Source organism: Fukomys damarensis, unplaced genomic scaffold, assembly GCF_012274545.1.
Source record: "Fukomys damarensis isolate Sample0158 unplaced genomic scaffold, DMR_v1.0_HiC HiC_scaffold_11, whole genome shotgun sequence".
NCBI classification, from domain to species: domain Eukaryota; kingdom Metazoa; phylum Chordata; class Mammalia; order Rodentia; family Bathyergidae; genus Fukomys; species Fukomys damarensis.
In genome coordinates, this window is record NW_022900923.1 from 13,657,657 (window position 1) to 13,671,261 (window position 13,605).

Genomic DNA, 13,605 nt, shown 5'->3' on the forward strand with positions numbered 1-13,605 from the left:
TAATCTTCACCTTTTTCTTGGAGAATGAAAAAAGAGTTTTGTTAACGTTTTTTGCTGTTAATTTTTTCATTAATTTTACTGCTACTTTTAAAATATACAGTACAGTTACATTCATCATTGGGATCTTATACCTTTACATGACAGATATTGGTTCTCATTTTTTCCCATACCCCTGCCCTCTCTTTACCCCCTCCACCCTTCCCTATTTACAAATAATTTGTTTCCATTTTTTTCCTTTTTACATATTTCCCCCTTATTTCCTTTCCCCTGCCCTTCCCACTTCCCCTACACCTTTAGCCCTTTTCTTCCTATTTCACATTATCAGTTATACAATTTGGATCTTATTTACACTTTTAGTTTTTCACACCAGAGAAACTATTCAGTATTTACACATGTGTGCCCTGTTTATTTCACTTAAGATTATGGCCTCAATATACATCTATTTTGCTATGAATGAGTCTAGTTTCTCATTCTTTATGGCTCAGTAGTACTTCATTTTATAGAAAAACCACGTCTTCTTTATCCAGTCTCCAACTGATGGACAACTGGGCTGTTTCCAAGTTTTAGCTATTACAAACTGTGCTGCTATAAACATGGGTGCTCATATATCACTGTAGTGTGATTCTTTTAATTTTTTTGGAAAGATACCCAGCAGAGTGATAGCTAGGTCAAATGGAACTTCTAATACTAGTTCTTTGAGGTATATCTCCATATTGATTTCCACAATGGTTGCACCAATCTGCACTCCCACCAACAATGGAGAAGGGTTCCTCTCTCCCCACAATCCTGCCAACATTTATTGGTTGATTTCTTGATAGCAGCCATTCTTTCTGGAGTGAGGTGGAATCTCAGTGTTGTTTTCATCTGCATTTCTCAAATGACCAATGATGTTGAATATTTTTTCATATATTTACTTGCTGCTTTAAATTCTTTGAGAAATGTCTGTTCATTTCAGATGCCCATTTTTGAACTGGGCTTTTATGTTTGGGAGGCCTGACTTTTTTGAGTTCTTTATATATTTTAAATAATAGTCCTTTGCCTGAGGAGCAGCATGTAAAATTTTTTTCCCACATTGTAGATTGTCTCTTACCTCGGTTGGTGGTTTCTTTTGCAGTGCAGAAGCTTTTTAATAAGATGAGATTCTAGTTGCTGATTCTTTGTGCTAGTTCCTGTGCTGCTGAGGATTTGTTCATAAAGCCTTTTCCTGTGCCAATGCCTTCAAGAGTTCTGCCTAACATGTCTTTCAGCAAGTTTGGTATTTTTGTTTTAATATTTAGTTAGATCTTTAATTGACTTGGATTTTAGTTTAGTGCATGGTAAAAGAGAAGGGCCTAGTTTTAATCTTTGGAAGACTGAAATACAGTTTTTCCAACATAATTTATTAAAGAGGCTATCTTGCCTCCACTGAGGATGGTTGGCTCCTTTGTCAAAGATGAGGTAGGTGAGTACATCTGGAGTTGTTTATGTATCTTCCAATATATTCCACTGATGCTTGTGTCTTTTTCTTTGCCAGTACCCTGCTGTTTTTAATCACAGGAGCTTTGTAGTATAGTTTCAAGTTGGGGATTGTGATACTCCCTGCCATGTCTCTGTTGCCTAGAATTACTTTTCTATTCTAGGTCTCTTGTTCTTCCAAATGACTTTTTGGGTTATTTTCTGAAGATCTGTAGAATATTCTGTTGAAATTTCAATCGGGATTGCATTGAATCTGTATAGCAGTTTTGGTAGTATGGCCATTTTCCCTATGTTGATTCTTCCTACCCAGGAGCAAGGGGTATCTTTCCATTTTCTTATATCCTCTTCAATCTCTTTTTTCAGAGTGTCATAGTTTTCAGTGTAGAGATCTTTTGCTTCTTTTGTTAGATTGATTCCTAGATGCTTCAATTTTTTGTATGCTATTGTGAAAGGAATTGTTTCCCTAATTTCTCTCTCAGTGAGTCTGTTATTTCTGTACAAGAAGGATAATGATTTTTGAGTAATGACCTTGTATCCAGATACTCTGCTAAAAGTGTCAATTAAGTCTAGAAGTCTTTTGGCAGAGTTTTTGGGTCTTCTATGTGGAATATCATATTGTCAGCAAATAATGACAGTTTAACTTCTTCCTTTCCTATCTTTATTATTTTAATTTCTTTCTCATGTCTAATTTCTGTAGCTAATGTTTCCAGATCTATATTGAACAGGAGTGGTGACAGTGGACATCCTTGTCTTGTTTCTGATTTGTAATGTGAAGGTTTTCAGTTTTTGGCCCTTTAATATGATGTTGGCTGTTGGTTTTTCATAGATAGTCTTTATCAAGTTGAGATAAAGACCATCTATTCCAGTTTTCTGCAGGATTTTTAGTCATGAATGGGTGTTGAATTTTGTCAAATGCTTTTTCTGTATCTATTGAGAGGATCATATGGCTTTTGTCCTTGACTCTGTTAATACAGTGTATTACATTTATTGATTTATGTATATTGAACTATCCTTGCATCCCTGGAATAAATCCAACTTGGTCAGGGTGTATGATCTTCTTGATGATCCTGTGTATTCTTTTTACCAGTATCTTATTGAGAATTTTTGCATCTATGTTCGTTAGGGATATTGGCCTGTAGTTCTTTTCTGCGGGGTGGGACTTTCCCTGGTTTTGGAATTAAACTAGCACTTGCTTCCAGCAATGAAATTGGAAGTTGACCAAAGAAGATAAAATATTGTAAGGGGAGGAGGGGGTGAAGGGAGGGCAGAGGTAAGGGGAAAAAATGAGAATCAAGACTTGCCATGTAAAGGTACATGATCCCAACAATGAATGTAACTGTACTGTATCCCTAAATGTACCAATAAACTCAATAAAAAAAAATATTGTAAACACCCCAATTAGAATCAGTGAAATTGAAAATGTAATTAAAAGTTTACCAACCAAGAAAAGCCCACATTCTGGTGGCTTCACTGCTGAATTTTATAAGATATTTAGAGAAGAACTACTGCCACTATTCTTTTTTTTTTAATTAATTTTATTGAGTTTATTGGTACATTTTAGGGATACAGTACAGTTACATTCATTGTTGGGATCATGTACCTTTACATGGCAAGTCTTGATTCTCATTTTTTCCCCTTACCTCTGCCCTCCCTTCACCCCCTCCTCCCCTCCCCCTCTACAAACACTTTATTTTCATCTTTTCATTCTCTCACATTTTTTTCTTTTCCCTTTTTGTTCTTCCCCTATGCATCACACCTTCCCTACACCTTTAGCTCCTTTCTTCAAATTTCTAAATGTCAGTAATCTTATTAGAATCTTATGCATTGTTGCAGATTATTCACACCAGGGAAACTATTTGGTATTTACACATGTGTGACTTATTTATTTCACTTAGGAGTATATCTTCAATATGTATCCATTTTCCTAAGAATGAATCTATTCTCTCGCTCTTTATGGCTGAGTAATATTCTATTTTATAGAAAAACCACAACTTCTTTATCCAGTTTCCAGCGGATGGGCAAATAGGCTGTTTCCAAGATTTAGCTCTTACAAACTTTGCTGCTATAAACATGGGTGCACATACTTCTCTGTGATATGATTCTTTTAGTTCTCTTGGAAAGATACCCAGCAGAGGGATGGCTGGGTCAAATGGAACCTCCAGTCCCAGCTCTTTGAGGTATCTCCGTATTGATTTCCATAGTGGTTGCACTAGTCTGCACTCCCACCAACAATGGAGGAGGGTTCCTTTCTCCCCACAACTCCGCCAACATTTGTTATTGTGTGATTTCTTGATAGCAGCCATTCTTTGTGGGGTGAGGTGGAATCTCTGTGTTGTTTTCATCTGCATCTCTCGAATGATCAGTGATGTGGAACATTTTTTCATATATTTTCTTGCTGCTTTTACTTCTTTGTCTGGGAAATGTCTGTTCATTTCAGATGCCCATTTTTGAATTGGGTCTTTATATTTGGGGGGACTGATTGTTTTGAGTTCTTTATATATCCTTGATAATAGTCCTTTGTCTGAGGTATAGCTGGTAAAAATTTTTTCCCACATTGGGGATTGTCTCTTAGTTCTGCTAATGGTTTCTTTTGAAGTACAGAAGCTTTTTAGTAAGATGAGATCCCAGTTGTTGATTCTATCTGCTAGTTCCCGTGCTACTGAGGATTTGTTCATAAAGTCTTTTCCTATACCAATGTCTTCCAGAGTTCTGCCTAACTTACCTTCCAGCAAGTTTAATGTTTCTGTTTTAGTATTTAGATCTTTAATCCATTTGGATTTTAATTTAGTGCATGGCGAAAGATAAGGGTCTAATTTTAATCTGTGGCAGGTTGACATCCAGTTTTTCCAACACCATTTATTAAAGAGGCTATCTTTCCTCCACTGAGGATGGTCAGCTCCTTTGTCAAAGATAAGGTAGCTGAGTACATCTGCATTTGTTTTTGTGTCTTCCAGTCTGTTCCACTGATCCTCAGGCCTATTTCTTTGCCAGTACCATGCTGTTTTTATCACAGTGACTGTCACTATTCTTTAAACTTTTCAATGAAAACTTTTAATTACATTTTCAATTTCACTGATTGTAATTGGGGTGTTTAGAATATTTTATCTTCTTTGGTCAACTTTGGTAATTCATAAGTATCAAGAAATCTGTCTATTTCTTTTGAGTTTTCCGTTTTATTAGAGTACCAATTCTTGAAGTAGTTATAGATGATCCTTTGGATTTTTGCTGGATCTGTTGTGACTTCACCTTTTTCATTCCTAATTGTATGAATCTGAGCTTTTTCTTTCCTTCTTTTGACAAGATTGGCTAAGGATTTATTGATTTTGTTTATTCTTTCAAAAAACCATCTCTTTGGTTCATTGATTTTTTTTGTATTGTTCTCTTAGTTGCCTTTGCATTGATTTCTGCTCTGATCTTTATAATTTCCTCCCTCATATGAGCTTTGAGTTTGTCTTGCTCTTCTTTTTCTAGGAGCCTAAGATTCATCATTAGGTTGTTTATTTGAGCTAGCTCTGTTTTCCTAGTGTGGGCATTCACTGCTGTGAATTTTCCAAGTAGAACTGCCTTCAATGTGTTCCATAGATTCCTGTATGTTGTATTGGCATTATCATTTATTTATAAAAACTGGTTAATTTCCTCTGTGACCCATTGATTGTTCAGAAGAGTATTATTCAATTTCCATGTGTTTGTGAAGTTCTTATGGTTTCTTATGGTATTGATTTCCAGCTTAATTGTGCTATGGTCTGACAACATACATAAGATAGTTTCAATTCCTTTGAATTTATTTAAACATGTTCTATGAGATAGTATGTGTTTTATATTTTAGAGTATTACCCATGTGCAGCTGAAAAGAATGTATATTCTGATTTTGTAGGGTGGAACACTCTATAGACATCTATAAGTCCATTTGTTCAAAAGCTTGGTTCAGTTCTAGTATTTTGTTGTTGATGTTTTGTCTAGATGACCTGTATATTTCTGATAGTGGGGTATTTAGATCCCCCACTACAATGGAATTAGTGCTGGTTTGGTTTTGCATGTCCCTTAATATTTCTTTTATTTAGGTGGGGGCATTAATATTTGGTACATATATATTTATGACTGTCATTTCTTCCTCTTGGATTGATCCCTTTACAAGGATATAGGGTCTTTCTTTGTCTCCCTTAATCAGTTTTGGTTTGAAATTTACTTTGCCTGTGAATAAGATAGCTACCTCTGATTTTTTCTGGGCTCCTCTCATATGGAAAACTATTTTCCATCCTTTCACTTTCAGTCTATGAGTTTCTTTATGAACTAGGTGTTTTTCTTGTATACAACATATTGTTGGATTTTGCTTCTTAATCCATTCTGCCAGTCTATTTCTTTTGATTGGTGAATTGAGGCCATTGACATTGATGGTTATAAATGATATGTATTGACATATCATTGTCATGTTATTGTCCTGTTGTTGGCCCTTTTTAATTTTCCCCCTTCTTCCTTTAGTTTCTTGTCTTGCCTAATGGATTTTCTCTGTTGGGCCTCATGGTGATGTAACCTTCATTGTCTTTTTCTAGGATATTCTTTAGAATTGTTTCCAGTGCTGGTTTGGTATTCATGAAGTTTCTCAGGTGTTCTTTGTCATGGAAGTATCTTATTTCCCCATCCGTTTTAAAAGAGAGTTTTGCAGGATTCATCAGACTAAATTGCAGACAGTTTTCTCTTGGAACTTGAAATATGTCACTCCAGGATCTCCTTGACCTGAGTGTTTGTGTTGAAAAGTCTGCTGTGATCTGATGGGCTTTCCTTTGCATGTGATTTTTTTTTTCCTCTAACTGCTTGTAGTATTTTATTCTTCTGTTGGATTTCTTGGATCTTGATTATTATATTTCTGGTGTAGATTTTTTTTCTATCATGGCTAGTTGGAGTCCTATATGACTCACTTATTTGTATTTCTAATTCTTTTGCTCATTTTGGGAAGTTTCCTGTCATTAATTCTGTGAACAGTTTTTTTAATGGCATTTGTACTTTCTCCTTTTTCATTGACTCTGATCAGTCTTATATTATTCCTCTTAGTATCATCTAGGAGCTGTTGGATTGATTTCTCATGTTCTCTTACTATTTTGAAGAGATCCTTTTCATGGTCACTTACCTCCATCCTATATTCTATATCTGATATACTGTCTGCAGATTGGCTCCATCTGTTATGTAAACTTTCAATAAAGTTTTTAATCTCCTGGGTATCTGTTTGAATCTGTTTCATGGATTCCATTTCTTTCCTATTTTGGACATTCATGGTTTCCATTTCTTTCCTATGCTAGCCATTCATGGCTTCTATCATGGTCCTGAGCTCATCTACTTTTTGATCTGTTTCTGTTCTACAGTTTCAGTCATGTCTTTCATTGTGCTCACCATCTCTGTAGTTATCTGGAAAGTTATTTCTGTTTTGAATTTTTCTACAGCCTGATTGATCTGTTTTGTTACTTCCTGAGCTATGAGTTCAGGGTGTCCTGTTGGTTGATTGTCAGACTTTTCCACCTCGTTTTCCCTGCAGTTTGCCTTGGCTGAACTAGAAGTCTGTATTTGTGCCTTGCTTAAGTGTTTTTTCATTTTTAGTTGTTGGGTTGTCATTAGTTTAATTCCTGGGTTAGTACTTTGATCATCCTGATATAGCTGCTTTTTAGATTTTGAGTGTATAATGACTCAGAGACACTCTTATTTTCATAATATCAGAAAGGGCAACTCATTAAATCAACCACAACACTTTAGCCCAATTGATATAATCAGCAACACAATAATATTAATCACAGCTTAGAAATTGACCATTTGTGGTAGTTATTATTCTATCATCTTTAATCATGTAAATTAAATCAAAATCGAGGAGCAGCCCTAAATATGTTTATAGTGAATAAACTCTTCAATATAGCAACTTTACCCTTCAGGATGGGGACTTGGAAGGAGTTAGGAGGAGAAGAATCAACAGGTAAAAGAATAGAAGAAGGTTTCAAATGAACTCAGAGTCACAGGGTGATCATGCAAACTCTAGGAAACTGCTGAAGACAAGAGGGAAAGACAGTGCAAGAACAAAGACAAGAATAGAACAACCTAACAGTAATAGGGAAGCTATAAATTGTACTCAATTTCCTTTCAAGTGAATGACAATTGAATGAAGGAAAAAGAGAAAAGAAAAGAAAAAGAAAGAAGAAATTTGAATTAGGGCAGGAATGGGAACAAAAAGGGAGATGAAGAATAATGTGGGGGAGCAAGAGCAAGAGACTGAGTGGAAAAAAGAAGAAAAAACAGGAATAATTTGAATAATGGGAAAAAATAGAAATTTTAAAATAAAAATTAAAAATAAGAGGAAAAGAAAGAAAAAAATTAAAGACCCTCTTCCAGGGTATATCTCTGCTGTCACAATAGACAATGTGGGCAGCAATGTGGAGAACGAAGTCAATTAGTCTCAGCTAGGCAATGGCAGACCCCTGAGATTCAATTCTGGCTGCAAGACCCAAGTTGAGCTTCCTGACCTCCTGCGGGGTTGAACTCTGCAAGGTTCTACTGCATGTTCCAGCTGCCCTTCCCCTGAAGATAGTCCAAGTTCTGATGGAAGCTGGTGATCCCTCTGATGTAGCAACTATGGAGGTCTGAAATGCCTTGATTGCAGTTGTTCACTTCTGTTCTATCTTCTGGAGCTCAGTAAAATAGCCTTTATGACCACCTGTGCCTCTGCAGTGTGGATCCATGTACCGGTACAACCAGGAGGCCCAAGAGCATTGGGGGTGGGGGTGGAATGCGGCAGAGACGTCTGTGTGGCTGGGAGGTTCAATGCAGTCCCCATTGAAATCCTAGCAGCATACTTCACAGGCATTGAGGAAGCTATCCAAATATTCATTTGGAACAGGAAGAGACCTAGAATAGCAAAAGCAATTTTAGGCAATAAAGACAAGGTAAGGGTATCACAATCCCCAATTTGAAACTATACTACAAAGCCCCTTTGATAAAAACAGTATTAGCAAAAAAACAGACCTGAAGAAGGGCAGAACAGATTACAAGATGCAGAAACAACTCAAGACACAGTCAGCCACCTCATCTTCGACAAAGGAGCCAAGCACCCTCACTGGAGGCAATATAGCCTCTTTAATAAATGGTGCTGGAAAAACTGGATTTCAATCTTACAAAGATTAAAACTAGACCTATATCTCTCACCATCAACTAAACTAAAATGGAGATGAATTAAAGATCTAAATATTAAAACTGAAACACTAAAATGGCTGAAAGAGAGGTTAGGTAGAACTCTTGAAGACATTGGTGTAGGAAAAGATTTTATGAACAAAACCTCAGCTGTCCATGAACTAGCACAGGCAATCAAAAAGTGGGATGTCTTCTTATTAAAAAGCTTCTGCACAGCAAGAGAAACATCCAATAGTTTGAAAAGACAACCCACAATGTGGGAAAAACTTTTCACCAGCTCTTCCTCAGACAAAAGTCTACTATCTAGAATATATAAAGAACTAGAAAAATCAGACCTTCCAAATTTAAAGACCCAATCCAAAAATGGGCATCTGAAATGAACAGACACTTCTCAAAGAAGTAGAAATGGCAAGTAAACATATGAAAAAATGTTCATCATCACTGGTCATTCGAGAGATGCAAATGAAAAGAACACTGAGATTCCACCTCACCCCAGAAAGAATGGCTGTTATCATGAAATCAACCAATAACAAAGGCTGGCAGGGCTGTGGGGAAAGAGGAACCCTGCTCCACTGCTGGGGGGAGTGTAGACTGTTGCAACTATTGTGGAAATCACTATAGAGTTACCTCAAAGAACTAGGATTGGAGGTCCCATTTGAGCCAGCTACCCCTCCTCCCCCCCGCTGGGTATCTACCACAAAGAATTAAAAGAATTGTACCACAGTGATATATGTGCACCCATGTTCATAGCAGCACAATTCGTGATGGCTAAAACTTGGCAGCAGCCCAAGTGCCCATCAACGGGAGACTGCATAAAGAAAAAGAAATTTTAATAAAATGGAGTACTACTCAGCCATATAGGATGAGAAATGAGAGACTTTTATAGCTAAATGGATGCATATTCACTCAAGTGAAATAAACAGGACACATATGTGTAAATACTGAGTAGTTCTGTAGTGTGAGAAACTGAAAGTGTAAGTAAGGACTAAAAGGTATAATAGATAATGTGAAATAGGAAGAAAAGGTGCAAAGGGAAAAGGGAAGTGGGAGGGGGAGGGGAAACGAAAGGGGAATGGAATGAATATGAGAAGAAGAAAAAAATGGAAACAAAGTCTTTGTAGATAGGGAGGGCTGGAGGGGTTGAATGGAGGGTAGGAGAATGGGGAAAAATAAGAACTAAGATGGATCATGTAAAGGTGCAAATTTCCAATGATGATCGTCGTTATATTGCATACCTTAAAAGCAGCAATAAAATCAATTATAAAAATAGAGTGATTGCCTTCTGTACTCGCCTGCCGTTTACCCTCACAGAAGTAACCCTTGCAAGTCCTAGGTGTGATTAAGAAAATGCTATTTTAAATATTTATTAGTATTTAAAAATATTTCCCCTTGCTTCCAATACATTCATCCCACCCTTCTTTCCATTGTGAGAAGCAGTTCTGGAAGTCCCTTTTGTGAGTGTCTACTTGTGGCTGCTTAGATATTTTCAATGTCCTGAATCACGGTCATTTTGACTTTGTGGAAAAGTCAAAGTAGCACAGTGGCAAATCCAGTGAATAAGATGGATGAGTGAGTACTCACTGTAATATCTTTGTCTGTCAGAAATTGATGATGGAATAAGTGAGTTTGTGGCTAGGGAGAGTATTTTGAGAGAGATTGATAGCAGTGTTCCTTCTACTATAATAACTTTTAAAAATTTAATTACTCATGATATTGTTTCATCATACTTTATAGATCTCTCAATATTATTTCTTGGGTTTTCCACCTCCTTTTGTGATTTTAGGTGTTAGCTAGATCACGATTTATTACTGAAGTGAAGAATAATATTGTTTCACCGCTGCCCATTCCTTAATAGTTATAATTTTGGTTAGATCAGTATTATAATTATAATTATAATTTGGGTTAGATCAGTATTTAATGTTTGTTTTTTCTTAACTATGGCTATTCAAATTCAATAATGGCTATTTTCCTTTCCTGAAAAAATACACCTATTTTTATTTCTCAATTTAATATTTGTTGTGCTCTTTCCCTTTGGTTGCATTTATATGAAACTGGTGATGTGCTAAAAATAAAAATTAAACAAAAACTAATGAATTAAAATGGGACCTATACAGCAAACAATAATCAATACAAACTGGCATAGGAATATCAATATTTTCAAAAGCATTTATAATAAGCAATGATAAGGATAGATTTTACACAATGAAGATATTATCTCTGAAGAAATCATGTGTTTCTTTAAGTATTGTGAAACTGGGTAAGTAAAACGTTTTATATTCATGTGACATGATATGAGTAAATTAAAAAGATCATGGTTATATCTCAAAAGACAAAGCTCAGTTGCAGAAGATAAAATATAAGAATTTAAAACTGTTTGCCTACCAGGGAATAAACAAAAAATACACAGAACTCAAAGGTTACATATCAAACCAACAAGAGCTGTTGTGAAGATGGGGAAGAAAATGCCATTCCGTTTTAAGAAATTTTTTTTTTTTTTTATGAAGGCTATGAGCAAATACATCAAAATATTAATGTTGTGGAAGGAATTGGCAAGTGATACACAGAAAGGAAGCAGAAAGGAAGTAAAATAAAATCGTTTACTCCATTGATGGGGTTTGATGACATCTAATGGCGGTGCCCTGATTGATCCCTACTGGGTTACAACTCCTTCTTTTATAGGGTTTTACAGCCTTGATCTTATTCAGTTGTTTACATTGCATTTTCACAGTTCACATTGCTGATACCCAAAACATGGAGGCGAGGCAGTTGAATTTCAACCTGGATGCAGTTCTTTGTTAGGGGAGGTTACCTTTAAGATTTATTTAGTTCTCCCTTCTAGCTAGCTGGGAAAGGAGTGTGTTTTGGTCAGCAAAGCTAACAATGGTTTCACTTTTCACTTGCAAAACTTTTGAGGGAGACTAGATGCCTCCAGTGCCAGTTAATTCTGAACTAAACAGAGCAAAGGGCAGAAGTTGTCTTACATTGTGACATTTCCTAGGTTTTCGCTATTAAAATTTTCCCTATCATTACCACCTTCTAGGAAGTCATGGTGATTGTTAGTGTTTTTGTAGTTTTCTATAAACTATTGACAAAAATACATTCACATTTAGCTTGTTTGCCTTTTAGTCACGAAAAGTATAAATAGTTGGGTAACTCATTATTTCCTAACACTTTTATCTTTTGATTCTGATTTTTTCTTTTATTCTGACGTTGCCATAGTGTCTAATCTTTGATTTCACATTTACATGAAGTATTCTAGTATTTTCTTAAGGAATAATTGACAGAATGATATAAATGACTGGTATGTTTGAGTATTTTGATTGTGGCTTAACTTTCCTTCCTTCCTTCCTCCTCCTCCTCCTCCTTCTTCTCTCTCTCTTTTTCTTTCTGTGGCGCCAATGAGCTAAATCCCTGACCCTTCCATTTTATATTTTAACTAAGTTACAAAATCATAGGGGAAAGGGAATAAGGGAAAAGAAAAAATATGAGAAAATGAAAAAAATGGAAATAAAGTGTTTGATTGTGGCTTAACTTTCCTTCCTTCCTTCCTCCTCCTCCTCCTCCTTCTTCTCTCTCTCTTTTTCTTTCTGTGGCGCCAATGAGCTAAATCCCTGACCCTTCCATTTTATATTTTAACTAAGTTACAAAATCATAGGGGAAAGGGAATAAGGGAAAAGAAAAAATATGAGAAAATGAAAAAAATGGAAATAAAGTGTTTTTAAACAGGGAGGGGAGGGGGGGAGGTAGTGGGGATCAAACTTGGGGCCTTACGCTGGCGCTAGCGAGGCAGGCAGCAGAATTACTGAGATAAATCCCCAGCCCTACCCAAGGGGTTAGAGACAAAGCTGGTGTCTCTTTATAAATTTGGCTTTGTAGGTTCTAGACTTTTGACATCTGCACATCAACCAGAAGTTTTCTTCCTTTTAAAACTGTCTTCCAGTTACAAGCAATAGATAGGAGAGAAAACATTGTGGTTCAGATGAAATTTTATATCAGTTACTGCTTTTCTGGAATCACCCATTATAGTAAAACGTGTTTTTTTTTTAAATTTAGAAACATATACATGTTAGTGAAAAAACTTGGAGAATTTAAATGCAAAAAATAAAAATACCAAGGTCATCCCTAACTGTGGACATCTTCCACAGTACATTTAAATACGTTCTGAGAGGACATATTAAAAAGAGAAAGAAAATTATAGACTTCAAAATGATTTTTAAAAACGAGTGGTTGTTTTGAGTTGCGGGATTACGAATAATTATTATTTTAGGCGGTTTTTTGCTGCACAGTCCCGCAAAAAATTTTTACTTCCAAAAGAAAGAACATGTCATGGAAGAAATGAATTCTTTCGTTTTATTCCTTTCGAATTATTCGAATAAACAATTCTTTCTATGATATTTCACTAACCAAAATTAACTCATTCATCTCCTAAAACTCCCGCGTTAACAATCAAATTGGCTCAATGACCAGAACTTCCTTTCCCATAATTCCTGTCTCACTAGTTTCCCAAAAATCCGAGGGCTTCAAACATCCGCCCAATAAGAGAGGAAGTTAGCCCCCCTCACTCTTTATTGGTCTTTCACGATTGGTCCCGCCTCACCCTCTAAGTTTGAGGCTGTTGATTGGGTAGAATTGTGGGCGGAACGGATTTTGACAGCCGGCCCGGAGGCGTGTCTACAGACGCCCCCAAATTGTACACACTCCTGCGGCACCATGTACCGCGCGCTCAGGCTCCTCGCGTGGTCGCGTCGCCTCCTGCGGGCTCCAGCCTTAGCGTCATCTCCCGGCGTGGGTGGCGCGGCCGTCCTCCCACTCTGGTCCCAGAACGCCGCTCGAATGGTGAGCGTGGGCCTTGGGTCCCCGGCCTCTCCGTGGTGACCTTCAGCTTTCCTGCTCGTTAGCGGGGACGCCCGCGGGTTGGCGGGAGCGAGTCCCCTGGCGTTCTGGCCCAGCGGTCCTGGGCTCTGCGCCCGTCCTAGCGCTGCAGCC

At 36.9% G+C, this 13,605-nt stretch overlaps 1 protein-coding gene across 1 annotated transcript in view; it reads left to right on the forward strand.

Moving 5' to 3' along the window:
* Positions 1-13,282: 13,282 nt before the first annotated feature.
* Fh (fumarate hydratase) overlaps positions 13,283-13,605 on the forward strand; it is a 22,259-nt gene continuing 21,936 nt past the window's right edge. Inside the window, exon 1 of the mRNA XM_010642662.3 lies at positions 13,283-13,455. Within this exon, the coding sequence (XP_010640964.1) occupies positions 13,330-13,455 (126 nt within the window). The 5' untranslated portion in view covers positions 13,283-13,329. The remainder of the gene's footprint in view (positions 13,456-13,605) is intronic.